Genomic DNA, 15,065 nt, shown 5'->3' with positions numbered 1-15,065 from the left:
ATAACGCAAATATGGAGTTTTTGTTCAACAACATTTTAGTGTTGTCTTTTTCGTCAATTATGTCACATGACAGCGGTGCCGTCTCGTCATTATTAGAAAATGCATTTTTATTATGTTTCCTCTTAGCGAAATGCTGAGTGAATTTAAGCTGGGCTTTTATTGTGATGAGTAGACACGGAAAAGCCAGCATTATGGCAGTGCATCTTTTCCCCAACCTTTATTGTTGGGTCATTTAGTTTAATTCACAGTTTATTAATATCCAATATCCAACGCTGTCCAAACTGCTCCAAATTCCAAACCCCAAGTTTTGGGTAGCCAGGAAACCAAGTGTGAAGTAGATTGGATGAACTGTAATGAGATAGTTCAAAGACAGACGCACATACACATACATACAGAGATTCCCCAATTTATTAAAGAGATGTAAAGTAGACTCTATAACTTCTGGTGCACTAGAGTTCTGGTTTAACTTTGTCAGGCAGCTCAAACTAAGGAAAGACCAGAAAGTACTTAGATGGATAGCCTTTACCACCCAGTTAAAGCCAGGAAATGATGCCATATTCAAGCAATGGGCAGTAAAAGGAACTTAAGGCAGTGTGTACAATAATAGACAAGGAATTACAGACTTTCCAAACATTAAAAGAACAATGTTCCCTTCACAATCGGGATTTATTTAGGTACATACAATTTAGAGATTACTACAACAAAGAATTGAAAATGGAGAACTCGCAAGAATTCTATCCAGTTATAAAAGATATGATGAATGCTTATAGGTCAAATAGTAAATACATTAAAGTAATTTCTGTTTTATGAAAGTATTATGGAATGTAGGGGCAACTCAACATTATATCTGAAATCAAGGTGGGAAAAGGAATTAAAAATGGAAATTCCATCAGATGTATGAATGTGTGGAACTCAAATGGCAACAATGGTTTGATACAAGAAATAAGGACAATAGAAAGGTTGACTTCTGTGCTAGGTTTGAGGAGAAATTTGTATGCCAAAAGATGGCAGAAGTGGACGTTCTTTAAACAAAACATAAGGACATTGGCTTACAGCTTGGACTCATTAGTGGATAAAGGAGTTACTTGAAATGTATACATTTTATTTTTGTGGCTATCCACACCTTTCCTCACAGGCCCGGTTTCCTTTATTTTCTTCTTTTTTTCAATTTAATACTCACAAATTGATGTGACTGTGTTCAGTAATGTATGTGTAATGTACAAAAAAAAATTCAAAATAACACTTTCTAATCTAACTAACTAATCCTCATATTATACATTTTAGATTTTTCTTTTTTACTTTATATGCTTTATTATTTCCCACAGATCACATCTTTTACAGCAGAATTTTGTGTTTTGTAAGTTGATACTACATTCAAGTTCAAGTGTCATGTATTGGGAACGTCACACAATCGTACAAAGCTATATTTTTCAGATACATTCTCCAAAAGATTTTATGAGGTACCATAGGGGCCACAAAAAATAGATACACTAATGTTCCTAATGTCTACTGATGACCATGACTTCTTGTTTTATAACATCTAGGAGAAAAATCGTATAGCACACAGCAAGGGATGTGGTTATGGTTACAGTTTGTTTAGATAGAATGATACTAAACATGGCTGAGCAAAGAACCCAATAAAAGACTTCAACATAAAATGCAAAAAGGAAGACGTCATTGCTACAGCCACAACGTTTGAAACTGCAAATGGACACATTTAATTGGCAATTGTTTTAGTTTAAGGTTTACCATGAGATAATGTTGATAATACAGCCAGAATCAAAATGACCATTAAAAAACATTAAATCACATTCAAAGCCATTTCATCTCTCATTCAAAACGCAACCAAAATACCCAGAAATCCCTCTTCTATTATTAGTCAGTAAGTGTTCCCTCTCCACCCTTGACATTACCCTTTGGTAATGTCAACAACACTATGACGCTGGCTCTTTCCGCATAAATTAATTTTTTTTGTAGTTCAATCTCTAGATATGTTTTAAACCGATAAATAAGACCCCTACTATAAGTCCCTCTTGTCTGTTTTGTAAAAACAATGTCAGCATACAGTAACAGTTGCTGTTTCTCTCTCATGAGAAGAAAAGCTGCTGACAAAGTTGTTGCGTTTCCTCTGGACAGGAGACTTCATGGCCCGTGGTCCGTGGGTCACAGTAGATCTCATAGTCGTTTCCTCCCTACACAGAAACACAGAGGTTAGCTTAAGAGAGGTTCCATTCAAATCACTAGTTATTGCTCTGTCTACAAATACCCCATAGAGACTTTTAGTTATCTAGGACAGAGGATGATGTTGCTTTTCAGTGAAATTATACATGAATTGAGTTATAAACTGTCTTTATTTTCTTCCAACAACTGCTAATATTACTGGCAGAAACATCAAATTGCTATATACCCAGCAAACTGCTCTGGATCAACCTGATCACTGGGAAAATGGTTTTTAATGGGGATGGGTTGTGGGTTGTCTTGTTCGTTCTTTACAACTCATCCCTTGGCGTGACCACCTTTACAACAGCACAGCATGCAGAGCCTTATTTATCTGGAATGTCTACATCAGAACTGCTATGGCATCGGAGCTGTCGGTGAAAGGAATCTCTCTGATTGGCAGTTTAGCTAGAGCGAATCGGTGTACGAGAAGAAAAATAGAAATGAGGAAAGCAAACGACTTAAGTCAAGAGAGCACACACTCTCTTCACTTTTTTTCTCATTTTTTATCATCTCATCTGATCAATCCAATACACATAACATTAGAGCTGTCACAGCTAGCTAAAAATTACGTCTGGATATTCCCTCTGACAAAAAAGAATAAACATTTTTACACATTATGTCCATAAAAGGGGAAACATACAACGAGATATATAACTACTTTTGCAGGTATATTTATTTCAACATGAACATGGCCTTTGAAAGATCTACATACCTACACATTACATAATAAACTAATGAAATAATGTCCTATACCATAAAACTTAGTCTATATCCACGACGTTCCAGTTCCAGGATTGTTCTCGTTCTGCCGAAAATTCCGCCGAATGTCACTCTTTTTGGCCAGATGTCCATTACCTTTCGCTTTCTTTACCTTCCACTTTTTAATAAACCAGAGCATGTTTTCTCACATTCCGGTATGCTGTGTGGACTAACCAGACTCTCCTCTGCAGCGCTTTGAAGGAAGGTCTGGCAATGTGAGACTACATAAAACTTAATCTAAAGAGTAGACTGTAGACCCCTCTATCTCTCTGCACGGTGGCTGGTGCTAGACTGACAACTGAGCCCCCTAGCAAGCAACCTAGCTAACTAACCGGCTGGCCACTACATTAACAACTTAATGTTTCATTCACACGCTACTGTCACAGCGTAGGAATACACAAGGGACAATTTAGTTTGGCTCATTTTCTGTAACCACTATAACTGTTAGCCTGAAAGCACGGTGGGTGGAATTCACATAGCTAGCTAGCCAGCCGCAGCGGGCGATTCAGTCCTTCAGCTTCCTCACCGCAGGGTCACTCCTTACCGAGAGAATGGATGACAGCCCTGGGAATGGACAATCTGGCTAGCCATCTCCCGATGCACCTGCTGTCGGGCAAACGCCGGCTGCGGTCCAAAAGTAAAAAAAATAAATAAATTCTAAGTAATTTACTAACCACTTTTCCTTAACCCTGATGGTAAATGTCATGAGGTCAAGGAAAGATTTGCAGGGGAATTTAAAAGGAATTAGGAAAAGACTCCGACCTGCCCTTATGGCGCGTTCCAGGCAACCCGTAACCCGTGTTTTCACAACCTTCTACTCATGAAAGTGCCCTGGAACGGCAGTCAAAACCGTAACTTACTACCCATGTACTCGTACCAAATCTTTGCACTCCCAGTTACAGTTTTTGACGTCACACACAAATAAACAACAATGGCAACCCCTGTTGATGCTGTACAGATGCCGGTGATTAACGGTGAGAAATAGAAATAAATAGACATAAATAGGTAAAGTAATTCCGCACATTAAACATCAAAACAATACACATATGATTGTGTACTACTACAGGTTATGTTGATTAAATGAAGCCCAAAATATGTCGCCGACTAGAAATTCGTAGTATCAGCTAGCGCTAGCTAACGTTAACGTTAGGTAACCTAACCTGAACCCTGCCAACGGCACAATGATTAGCTAGTCAGCTTTGACGGTGTGCCAAATGTCATTATTTGTATCATCAGACTAGGGCTGGGTATCGTTCAGAATCTTTCGATCCGGTGCCAATTTCGATACCTCAGTTTCGATACCGATTCCTAACGATACTTTTTTCGATACCATATGTTTTAAAATCCATTTCAACATCAACAAAAATACATTAAACACAAAGCTTTTATTTCCACCTTAATTGTGAATCAAAACAGTTATCAAAATTAAAAAAAATCTGGTAAAACTGCTCACTCAGAGTAACATTAATAAAAGTGCCTTGCCTTGCAAGCTCAGCCTGTCAGTCAGTCATCAGGGCAGAGAAACCACCGTTGTGGCTGCTTGTAAGAGGAAGTGGAACGTCAACAGCACCGCGACCGCTTTCGGCTCGCCATTAATATCATATCACAGCAACCGCTGTCTGCGTGAAGTTTTAAAAAACTGTAACCACACTTGAAACCAACCGTGACTCTGTGACTTCAACAAAACTGCAGACAGTTTACTCCGTCCGCACCTCTCCGTGTGCGTATGTGTGTGTCGGTCGGAGCTCCGCTCTGTGTCAATATGCAGAGAGGACAGATAAGCTTGCGCTTACACGCTAAGACGCTTTTGGAACCGAAATTTGGCACCGAAAGATAAAGAATTTTTCGATACTCATAGGATTGGAATATTTTTTTCGATACCATAAAAGTATCGACGTTCGGTACCCAGCCCTACATCAGACGCACAAATCTGCTGTACATAAACGTAACTAAACCGACTTTCACTCAATTACAGTTTATCTGGATGATGTCATGCTGAAACGCTACCAAGTCGTGAGTCATGACTTGAAGTCGTCACTTAGGGCTAAAAATTTTGTCTGGAACACAGCATACACTCGGCTATGTAATCATGCGACGGCGGATGTAAAGGCCCGGACACACAGAGCCGACGTCGGCAGAAAAGGCAGTTGGGCTGATCAGTCTCCCCAAATTGGTCAAAAAAGTGCCTTGGACAACACCAAAGCGACGAGAGTAATACGTCTCCATAACAGCAGGCAGCGCTAATCTGTATTGTCGCCCAAAAGTGAAAACCGGCAGCTGATTGGACGAACGCGTCACGTGGATCTTGTTTATACGAAAATTCAAAGACAGACTGTCATGGCGGCTTGTTCAGAATACGATCTCATATTGTACTAAAATAGTTCACCAAAACGTCTTCATTTCAGATCAACGAAGGTCAGCTTAAAAGATTTTCGTCAGATTTTGAGAGACTCTAGTCACGCTCATTCCGCTCCCTGTTCCCGGGTTAGCACTCTACCAATCAGATGGGTCATTTGAGTCCGACTGCTGGCAGTACCCGCCCCGCCGATTGTACATGTCAAATCAGCCAAAATGAAGGACGTCGGCCCCTCGGACGGATGACGGCACGGAAACACACCGAACAGACTTGAGTCACAGACCGTCCAACGACCGATTATCAGCTCTGTGTGTCCGGGCCTTTAATGACGTGGATCTGTCGGTGAAACTACACTGTTCTGAAGGTGGACTACAGAAAGCGAATCTGGATACTTCGCACCATGGGTTCTCACTGGGTTGTTCATGCAGGCTCTATAAACGTGGATAACCTGGTGGAAATATAACTTCACCATTTTTTTCCTTCTTATTCTGCATATGTCATGTCTCTTCATATGAAGCCCTCACTGCACAAAATTTCGTTATTATTAAAGCACTGGTCTGAAGGCTGTTTCTTGTATAGGTGTTCTGCAAATAAAGTTTATTATCATAATTGGTTGCTCACGCTCACCCTCCTGTCCACTCATATTTCTCCACATGAATCCCAATTAGGATGATTTTATGAAAATAATTGTTAAATGTATGTTTACAGGTGAACTTGTTTCGGACACTGCTTTAGGTTAAAATTAAACCAATATTCAGTGCGCTGTGTAACTTTGGATTCAGGGATCTATTCATTCACAGTTCTGTAAACACAAGCTCACTGTAATTTTACGCATCGGAGATGAGAGTAACGTTCTCATTAACCGGTTTATTAAACCACTCAAAACAGTGCTATAAAGTACATTATCATTATTGTTAGCTGGGTTGAAATGTCTCACAGGGTTACGGTTGCCGGCGCTACTGCTACTAATATTTTGAATATGAATGGTGAAATGGTGATGCGTCGCTTTAAATTGTCCTGCCGCAAGGACTTTGGACAGCATTATCTCCTTTCCTTTCGGATAGGATGGTCCAGTGTATCCTATGCTAAAGAAGATGACGAAGGAAGCATTGAAGCACCTTTCCTTATCACTTAGACAATCGGAACAGCTCTTATCATGGCTGCCACTTAACTACTTCTGGGTCATTTCACTCCGTTAGGAACCGTTCTAAGCTAAATTGACTATTCGACCGCAGCGGCTGTTTTGCATGTATCATAGCAACAGTTTGTATATCCAGTTTCCCTTTTCGGAACGATGAATAGATTACCGCCGCCTGCTGGTATTAAGAGTTATTTCCTCTCACGCAGGCGCAGAATGTACGAGTTAGTTGGCCATCGGCTGTAGTCTTTGCAGTGTGTTCAAGTGAAACTTTTTGGACAAGACAAAGGTGACGTGAGGCAACGCCACAGTCAGGATTCATCACCACTAGTTCTTTGCGGTCTGCCATTTAATGTAAAAAAAAATTCCCTGGCCTAATATTCCAAGTGTGTGGTCTTGATGGGTAGCCTGTCTGGTCTTAGCTTGTCATTCTGTTGATATTCTACCTTTGAAAGAACCATGTGCGATTTACAGACATCAGCAGTAGTTAACATACTCACAGGTTTGGTCTTGTCTCCAAAGAAGTGAATGGTTGAGTAGTTGTCCTTCTCAGCAAACCCCAGACAGAATCTCTTATCCCAACCATCAGGAAACACATCAATACTAATTTGCCCTCCTGCAGAGAAACAAAGACCAAGAAGCAGGAAGAGTCGATGTGGGAAATTAACATCACACTGACAAAGAAACAGCCACAACTAAACTGATGTCTCACACTACCCCAAGTTGTAGTAGTATATGGTTTTGTTTTGTAGCCTGCTGGTTAAGTGTTGCATTATACTTTCATGTGCTAACCTCTGGGTTTGACAAAGAATGCAAGAATGTTTTTATGTCTACAGTTTTCCCAAAATAGAAATCAATCAATAACTTAATCAAAGCAGACAAGTCTGAAGCTGCTACTGATGCTGTGTTCCCTACATACATGTATTTCAATTAGTGCTGGGCGGTACACCGGTTCTTACCAGTATTCATTTCCCAAATGATATACCTTTTTCATATACTGTAATACGGTATTGGCCCGGAGAGGGCTAGGGCAAAGGGGAACTACAATTGAATTGAGAACGGGGCCCCTATTAACTGCGTACCTTTCTCACTCATTGTCACTCACTCAACAATTAATAACCCACAACTAACTCTCTTTGACAGGATTATGCTGCGTTCTATTTACCTCAGAACTCAGTTTTAACGAGGTCAAAGTCGGAAACACGCCCCTTGACCTCGGATTCACGAGCTCGGAACTCGTACAACAAAGTTATAAGCACTTCGGTCTTATTTGTGTCACTAAATCAGTCGTTCACACAGGCATGTCCAACTTCTATCTGTGGACATGTTCTTACACTGTTTGCATGCACAAAAAAACAGCGTAATGTGTTGTTATCAACTGGTTGCTAACAATAGCTAACCGGGCTAGAGCTAATGAAAACAATGAAAATCCGACTTTTAAATAGAACGCATTCAACTCAGGTAGGACGTCATTCCCAGTTCCGGCTTACGAGTTCCGAGGTAAATAGAACGTGGCATTAAACACCATAGCACACAACTATTTGTGACATAAACAATCTGTAACACTAATAATTGTACATTTACAAATTTACACCACCGAATGGCCTGCTGGGTAACATTATAGCTGCAAGTTAGAAAAACTCTTAGATCGAAAGTGATGAGTTGGTATTTATTTTAGGGTTCTTTACCATTACGATTCGAACACCTTTTCAGAGCATCGTTTCTAACATTGGGAGAGTTAGCGAGTATAGAATGCTGAGCAGTTGAAGAGGTCGAATGTCTCTTAACATTACCCCACTATAACCGAAATGCTGCCAAAGGTCTACACGAGTATATATAGGTTCTCATAAAACCATGGATTGTAAAGATTGTAAGTACACCAGAAGTTTGTAAATAACACTTGCCTGCTGGCTTCTGCTCTCTGCCGTTGTTGTTGCTGCTGTAAAGGCGAGTGCTTAGGACATTATCAACGTTACACAAATACAAAAGAGATGCAACAAAAATATTTTTAATTTAACTTATTTTTTAAAGTAAGTGCTGTAGTATAACTAGCAGGAGACAAGTAATAATTGAGGTAAGTTTGGAGACATTACCTTATTTAATCATTAAATTAATAAATATTTTTGTTGCATCTCTTTCGTGTTGTAATTTGTAGATGTCCCTAAGCTCTTAACTGCCCGGTAGTAACAGCAGCAGTAGCAGCAGCAGAGAGCACAAGCCAGCAGGCAAGTGTTATTTACATAAACTTCTGGTGTACTTCAAATTTTCCAAATCCATCGTTTTATGAGTGCATAACCTATTTGTACTACTGTAGACGTTTGGTATCATTTTGGGCATTATTAGTGGGGTAATGTTAAGAGACACTTCGGATCCATTAGCCTCTGCGCTAAGCTATTCAGCTGATAACGCTACGCTACGCTAACGCTCCCAATGTTCGACCCAGGTGAAAAAAGCTTCTGGGGGGGTGTTTGGCTCGAGATCATGGTGCAAAGGACCCTAGGGTGAAATTACTCCGAACCATCACTTTAAATAAATACTGTGATACAAATTTTTTTTCATACCGCCCAGCACTAATTTAAATGGACTTTTGTAGCTTCACCCTAAACACAAACACGGCATAATTGTCATGAATGCAGTGGACTCACCAATTGAAAATGACAATCCCTTTCCTTTGAACTCTTCCTTTAATATGGACACAAACTTCTCTCTGATTTTCTCTTTCTGAAAAGAGCAACAAAAAAAACAAAAAAATCACAGCCTCTTTCTTTTTATACCAACAGTCGGTTTTGTGGCTTCAGTTAAAGAAGAAGTTCAGCCAATTTTGGAAATTTGTATTTAGCTTTTAATGAAGAACACAAAAACTAATTTCCATGTTTGACAATCTGTACAGCACTGACTGTACATAATATGTAGATTCTATCACAATCTTGCTATCATGTAAGTGTTGGATACACTCTGCAAAGATAGACAAAGTTTAACCTGGATTCATTCATTTTGTGGCCACTGGCACACAAACTAGAGCCCTGCATTTCAGGCCGAGCCCGACGGGGTCCGACTTATTTACGTCCCTGTGGCCGAACTTCAGGCAAGTTTTCACATCAGAGCACACATGCTGGGTATCGGGCCTGTATAGACTTCTCCTTTTCATGTTTTAAACCTCTTTCAAACCAATGACTTGGGCCCTAGTTATCTGACCAATGTTCAACCCTTCTTTTGAAAATTCAAACCAAGTCAGGCAACAGGGACGACCTGGGTCACACCATAACAATTACCTTAAGTGCTAGAAATGGCATGTAAGATTTAAAAAATAGAAGAAGACTACCTGACCACTGAATGCACATGTCCTGTTACAGAATTCAGATTTTCTTAGTGTTTAATGTAATTTTTTTGTTTTGTATTAAGTCTGTTGTTTGCTGTTTGTTACTGTAACTGTAACATCAATTTAACAAACAAAAAAATGCTCCAAACATTTTTTTTCTAAATTAAGCTAATGAAGAAACGAAAATAAATATAACCACCTTGCCATGAAAAACAAAACTGAACTATTTTAATGGCTGCAATAATAGCCTATAGGCTGTGTTATGGGAGGCCGAGGGGAACTCTGATGAACTCCTGAGAAAAAGATTTGGCTCTTTAGCTGCGTTTCAGCTGAAAACAGCTGCCCACTGCACATTTCACATTGAATTGATTAATGCAGCTTTAAATAATGAATTTTCTCACTGAAGCCAAAGAAATGGCTTAAGTGTAAATGTGTTTGCTACCTGATCTAGCTCATAGAACTCCTTCCTTTCTTCCTGTGTACAGCTGCGTCCAATAGGGGAGATGTTCAACATGCCGTTACGGAATTCAATGAATGTCCCCCTGTAAAACATTACACATTACAATTTAGTCTTCATAACGCTAAACCAGATGATCACTATCCATTATTATTTACATTATTAGCTTCCCAGCATCCACCCATGCCCAGTACATCAGAACTACAGAACTGTTATTCAAAAAAAAAAAAATATTGATAATGAGATCAGGACTCAATGTTTGTACCTTTTCTTGGGCAGTTTGATCTTGGCCATGTAGTTGAGACAGAAGTTAATGAAATCTTGGAGTAGCTCTTCACCCATGTGGGCCTGGATGGACTGACAACAACAAGCACACAAAGTGAACCTTCTGGGGCCTGTTACATGAAGTAACGCATCATACTCAGGGTATCGTCATACTTTTGGGTTCACAAAACCAAGATTCAAATGGAAAATAATCTTAATCTATCAAACAAAGACTTTGAAAATACAGGCTTAAAAGGATTCACATATAAATTTACTTTTAATGTAACGCTCCTGAACTGGCTTCAGGATTCTCTCAAATTAGAACAAAATTTTTCCATTGGGACGTTCAAGATAATACTTGAAAATGTGTTACATAGGGACTGCTCTTGTTTTATTCGTTTGTTTTTATTGTTTATGTATACTGTAATTTTGTGATTGTTCCTTTATATATTTTTTACATATTGTAATTTGGGTATTGTTTTATGATTATTTTTATGATCATATTATTTACTGTAATTGAGATCTTAATCCTAATTGAGTTTTTATTTATTTTTTATGCGTGCTGTAATTAGGGCGTCATTGGAAAAGAGAGCTTGCTCTAATGGCCCTCCCTGAATAATTAAAGGTTATACAAAAAGGTGTGCTTTGGTGACATAACATAAATCTTACCTGGACAGAGAGTAACTGTCCATTTTTATAGGCCACAAGACCATTCTCAGCAAAAACGTAGTCCATTTTCTGGATCACTATCCACATAAACATACAGAAAACAGAGTCAAAAGTAATTACATACTTGAGAGATAGATATGCAATTGGTCTACTACAGAGGTACAGATGTGTGTCTTACCATCATCTCCCAGCTGCTCTTTGATCTTACTAAGGTCCGACCCTCCTACCACTCCGACTCGAACCTTAGTCCTGAGCTTCTGAAGGAACTCCGCAATGGATGGAGTCACACGCTGAAAACACACAGACAAACAAGTTACTGACATGATGGGATAAAACACATCAATTATAATACTTATAGCAGTTATCAATCTGCATGTATTTCAGTCGACAGGATTTATGTCAACTAGGGATGTAACGATACACTCAACTCACGATACGATTCACGATTTTAAGTTCATGAGTAGGACTGTTTTCAAACTAAATTCAAGATTTGAAACAATGCGATTAGCAAATCATGAAGGCCGCGATTAAAGTCATAAACAATACAATATACTATATACATATATATATAATATATATATATATATATATATATATATATATATATATATATATATATATATATACTTACATATAACATACATATATATTTACATACATATATATACACATACATATATATATATATAACATATATATATATACATATATATACACATATATATACATATATATACATATATATACATATATATATATACAATATATATATACATATATACATACATATATATATATATATATATATATATATATATATATATATATATATACATACACACATATAAACACACATACACACACACACACACATACATATATATATATATATATATATACACACACATATACATATATACACACACATATACATACAACACACACACACATATACATATATATATATATATATATATATATATATATATATATATATATATATATATATATATATATATACATATATATATATATATACATATATATATATATATATATATATATATAATATACACTCGTAGGTGTCATTGTGCATTGTGCACGAGTCTGTGCAGCATGTGCTGCTGGAGTGTAGGGACTGTGGAAAGGAACACAATGGGTTAGCATTAAAAGAAGCTAAGATAATACAGTAGCAAATTACTTAGTGATGCAGCATGGGAAATGCATGTTCCAGTTATTTAATATTTGAAGGAAACAGGGTTGTAAGAGAGAATTTAGTTTAGTCTCTCCTAATTTTGTTGTTATTTTAATTTTGATTTATGTTCTATTCTAGTCAGTCGTCCGTCCGTCCTGCTATAGTCCAGTCCGGTTCACTACAGGCAGCTCGAGCCCGATCATAAAAGAACGGGGGCGAAGAAGCTGCGTAATGTAAATATAAATGCATTATGGTGTAACACCGGCTCGTTTCAGGGTAGCCTAGCCTACTATATTTGCGAGTCATTTATGGTGTGGATATTATATTTATATCTGAAATGGCTTTTAAGGGAGTGAGGTTATTGCAATCGATGAAAACCCGGAGATGTGTAAAAGCGTGTGCATTCGGCGCACATTGCACTCTCTTAATACATCCATGGGCAGCACCCCCTAGCCAAAGTAGCCTATGTTCCCGCAGCCATAAACGCCCTAGGCCCTACCCCCATTCGAAATAAATGGAAAGACCTGCGGTTTTGCCGCACCGTCGAGTATGATAGTCGACGCAAAAACGTATTTTTAATACGTATTTTATTCCGGACGGATGGCATGAGACGCGAGCTTTTATTTTGAAAAGTAGAAGGTCGGGGATGGCCCCAGGCGGGACGGCATGACATGGGACGCTCCAGGCTGCAGCCATACAGTCTTGGCACCGTCTGACAGCCTACTCACGGCTCTGGCATATCCGTGTTGCCTCGAACAAAGTTAATTTTCTCCAGATTTGGCCGTCTGAAAATGCAATTGTACGGTCAGAACGTTCGGGAGATATGAGTTTTGTGAAAACGTGGTTGCAGTACTTACTTAGGTGACTACGGCTAGAAAGAATTGGGAAATAATGGGAACTTCTTGCCCACACTCGAGTAGGGTAGGTGGCGGTAATGCACCTTAAACGCTAGTTGCCACCCGCTATCAAACAAAAAGAAGAAGTAGGCCTATGGCTCGGCGGAAGTTCTCTTAATATATCCATGGAAGAACTACAACAACAACAACGTGGAGCCGGATGTTGCACTAACACAACGTAGCATACTTCCAGCTTTGATTGTATGCACGTGTCAAGTGTAACATAGCTACATTATATACACACAAACACACAAACAATACCTGTCTCGCGGCCGTGAGCGTGCCGTCTACATCAAAGAGGCAGAGCGTGCCCGGGTCCCCAGAGGCTTCACTCATCCTGTCTATGCTGTCTCACTGTCCCTCACTGTGGACACAGTCCCTCTGTGTTTCCTCGATTTAGAGTGATCACTCAGTGTGTGTCCACATACTTTATCGCTTTGCTCCCAGTATTCTTCTATTTCTGTCGTTCTCGACAGTATAACAGTATAAAGGATCTTTGAGTATAATCAGAGACGGTTTGGAAAAGCCCTGCAGAACTGGAACAACTGCTTCTTTTTCTTCTTCTTTATTTAATGGCGGGCTACAAACCAACTTCTAGGTGTATGCCGCCATCTACTGTATCGGAGTATGCAACAACGTGACCCTGTTAAATTCACATTCTAATGGAGAAAGTAATAAAAAAGTACATTAAAAAAACAAAACCTACTCATATTCTATTTATTTATCTTGTTTCATGTAACAATTTAAATAATTACCTTTTCATCTCAGTTTGATTTTCTCTTCTTTCTAATATTCCCTTGATACCTATTTCTATCACTTTGTCTTTTAATCTTTCCATTTCTACATCAAACTTTGTACACCTAGTTAACACATGTTCTACTGCCACATACTTCACAGTTTTCTGATTCTGCCTTTTTTAATAAGAACAATGTACTTTTTAACCCTGTGTTCCCTAACCTTAACTACGGTGGCCCTGAGAGGCATCCAGCTCAGTGGTGCATTACTGCCACCTTCTGCTCCAGTGTGTGCTTTCTCACAGATTCTCTGTAATCCTTTTAATGTGAATTTCTGCACCCCTAGTTTCCTGAGATTAATTCTCATCACCTCTATACAGGGTTCTAAATTAGCACCGTTTACCAGCCAAATGCTGGTGAAATATGCAAGTGGCTGGTAGATTTGCTTCACTCACCAGCCAAAAAACCCAATGGTAATCTATTGAATGGCTGGTAATATTTGAACATTCATTAGCCATTTGGCTGGTAGACGAAAAAGTTAATTTTGAAGCCTGCCTCTATATATGTCCCATACCCGGTAGAACTGAAAACCAAATGGTCTACTAACTCCTCTTCCTAACCTCAGCCTTGTCAACAAAATGTATTCTCTCCCGTGCCTAATACAAAATGTTTACACTCTTTTGAATTTGATATAGATGCCTCCCTGTCCCCTCTCTGTCCGACCTTTCTTGCCACATTTGTTCTTGCCCCCCCACCAGATAGAAACATTTGACTACTGCTTTACTGATACTGGTTTGCATTGCTATATTTCCTTTCTTTAAAGCCCTCTTTGTCAAATCATCCACTCTCTCATTCCCCCTCACCCTATATAGACTGGAACCCACAGAAATTTGACCTGACATCCCTGATTTGTTGATCTTGTAACAGACTGAAGGACTTCATATAGTACATCTTGATGGCTGTTTGAAGGGAAAGACATGTAATGGTTTTATATCTAAAAAAAATTCAAGATATGCTCCAACACACTTTATTCTGCACGCAACTTGTCAAAACCAGGC

General features: G+C 38.8%; 1 protein-coding gene across 2 annotated transcripts; it reads right to left on the bottom strand.

The window, feature by feature from the left end:
- Positions 1–390: 390 nt before the first annotated feature.
- On the bottom strand, positions 391–13,856 carry pmm2 (phosphomannomutase 2). Of its 2 annotated transcripts, none has more exons than XM_039805609.1 (8): positions 13,535–13,852; positions 11,361–11,472; positions 11,183–11,259; positions 10,515–10,606; positions 10,235–10,334; positions 9,119–9,194; positions 6,974–7,089; positions 391–2,192 (listed from the first exon to the last, which is right to left on the bottom strand). In XM_039805609.1, the coding sequence occupies exons 1-8, from the start codon at positions 13,607–13,609 to the stop codon at positions 2,088–2,090; spliced, it is 753 nt and encodes a 250-aa protein (XP_039661543.1). In that variant the 5' UTR covers positions 13,610–13,852; the 3' UTR covers positions 391–2,087. The 2 variants fall into 2 exon arrangements, with proteins under 2 accessions (XP_039661543.1, XP_039661553.1); XM_039805619.1 differs by lacking the exon at positions 391–2,192 and adding an exon at positions 3,403–3,603 and having other exon boundaries at positions 13,535–13,856.
- Positions 13,857–15,065: the final 1,209 nt, after the last annotated feature.

Source organism: Perca fluviatilis, chromosome 1, assembly GCF_010015445.1.
Source record: "Perca fluviatilis chromosome 1, GENO_Pfluv_1.0, whole genome shotgun sequence".
NCBI classification, from domain to species: domain Eukaryota; kingdom Metazoa; phylum Chordata; class Actinopteri; order Perciformes; family Percidae; genus Perca; species Perca fluviatilis.
This window is presented reverse-complemented; position numbering and strand designations above follow the sequence as displayed.

Excerpts from the sequence above, each read along its gene's own strand:
- pmm2 (XM_039805609.1), bottom strand. The coding sequence starts at position 13,609 with ATGAGTGAAGCCTCTGGGGACCCGGGCACGCTCTGCCTCTTTGATGTA. Across the intron at positions 10,607-11,182 it reads GACAGTTACTCTCTGTCCAG|TCCATCCAGGCCCACATGGG; the intron begins GTAAGATTTATG and ends TGTTGTTGTCAG. Across the intron at positions 9,195-10,234 it reads AGTTCTATGAGCTAGATCAG|AAAGAGAAAATCAGAGAGAA; the intron begins GTAGCAAACACA and ends TGCTCTTTTCAG.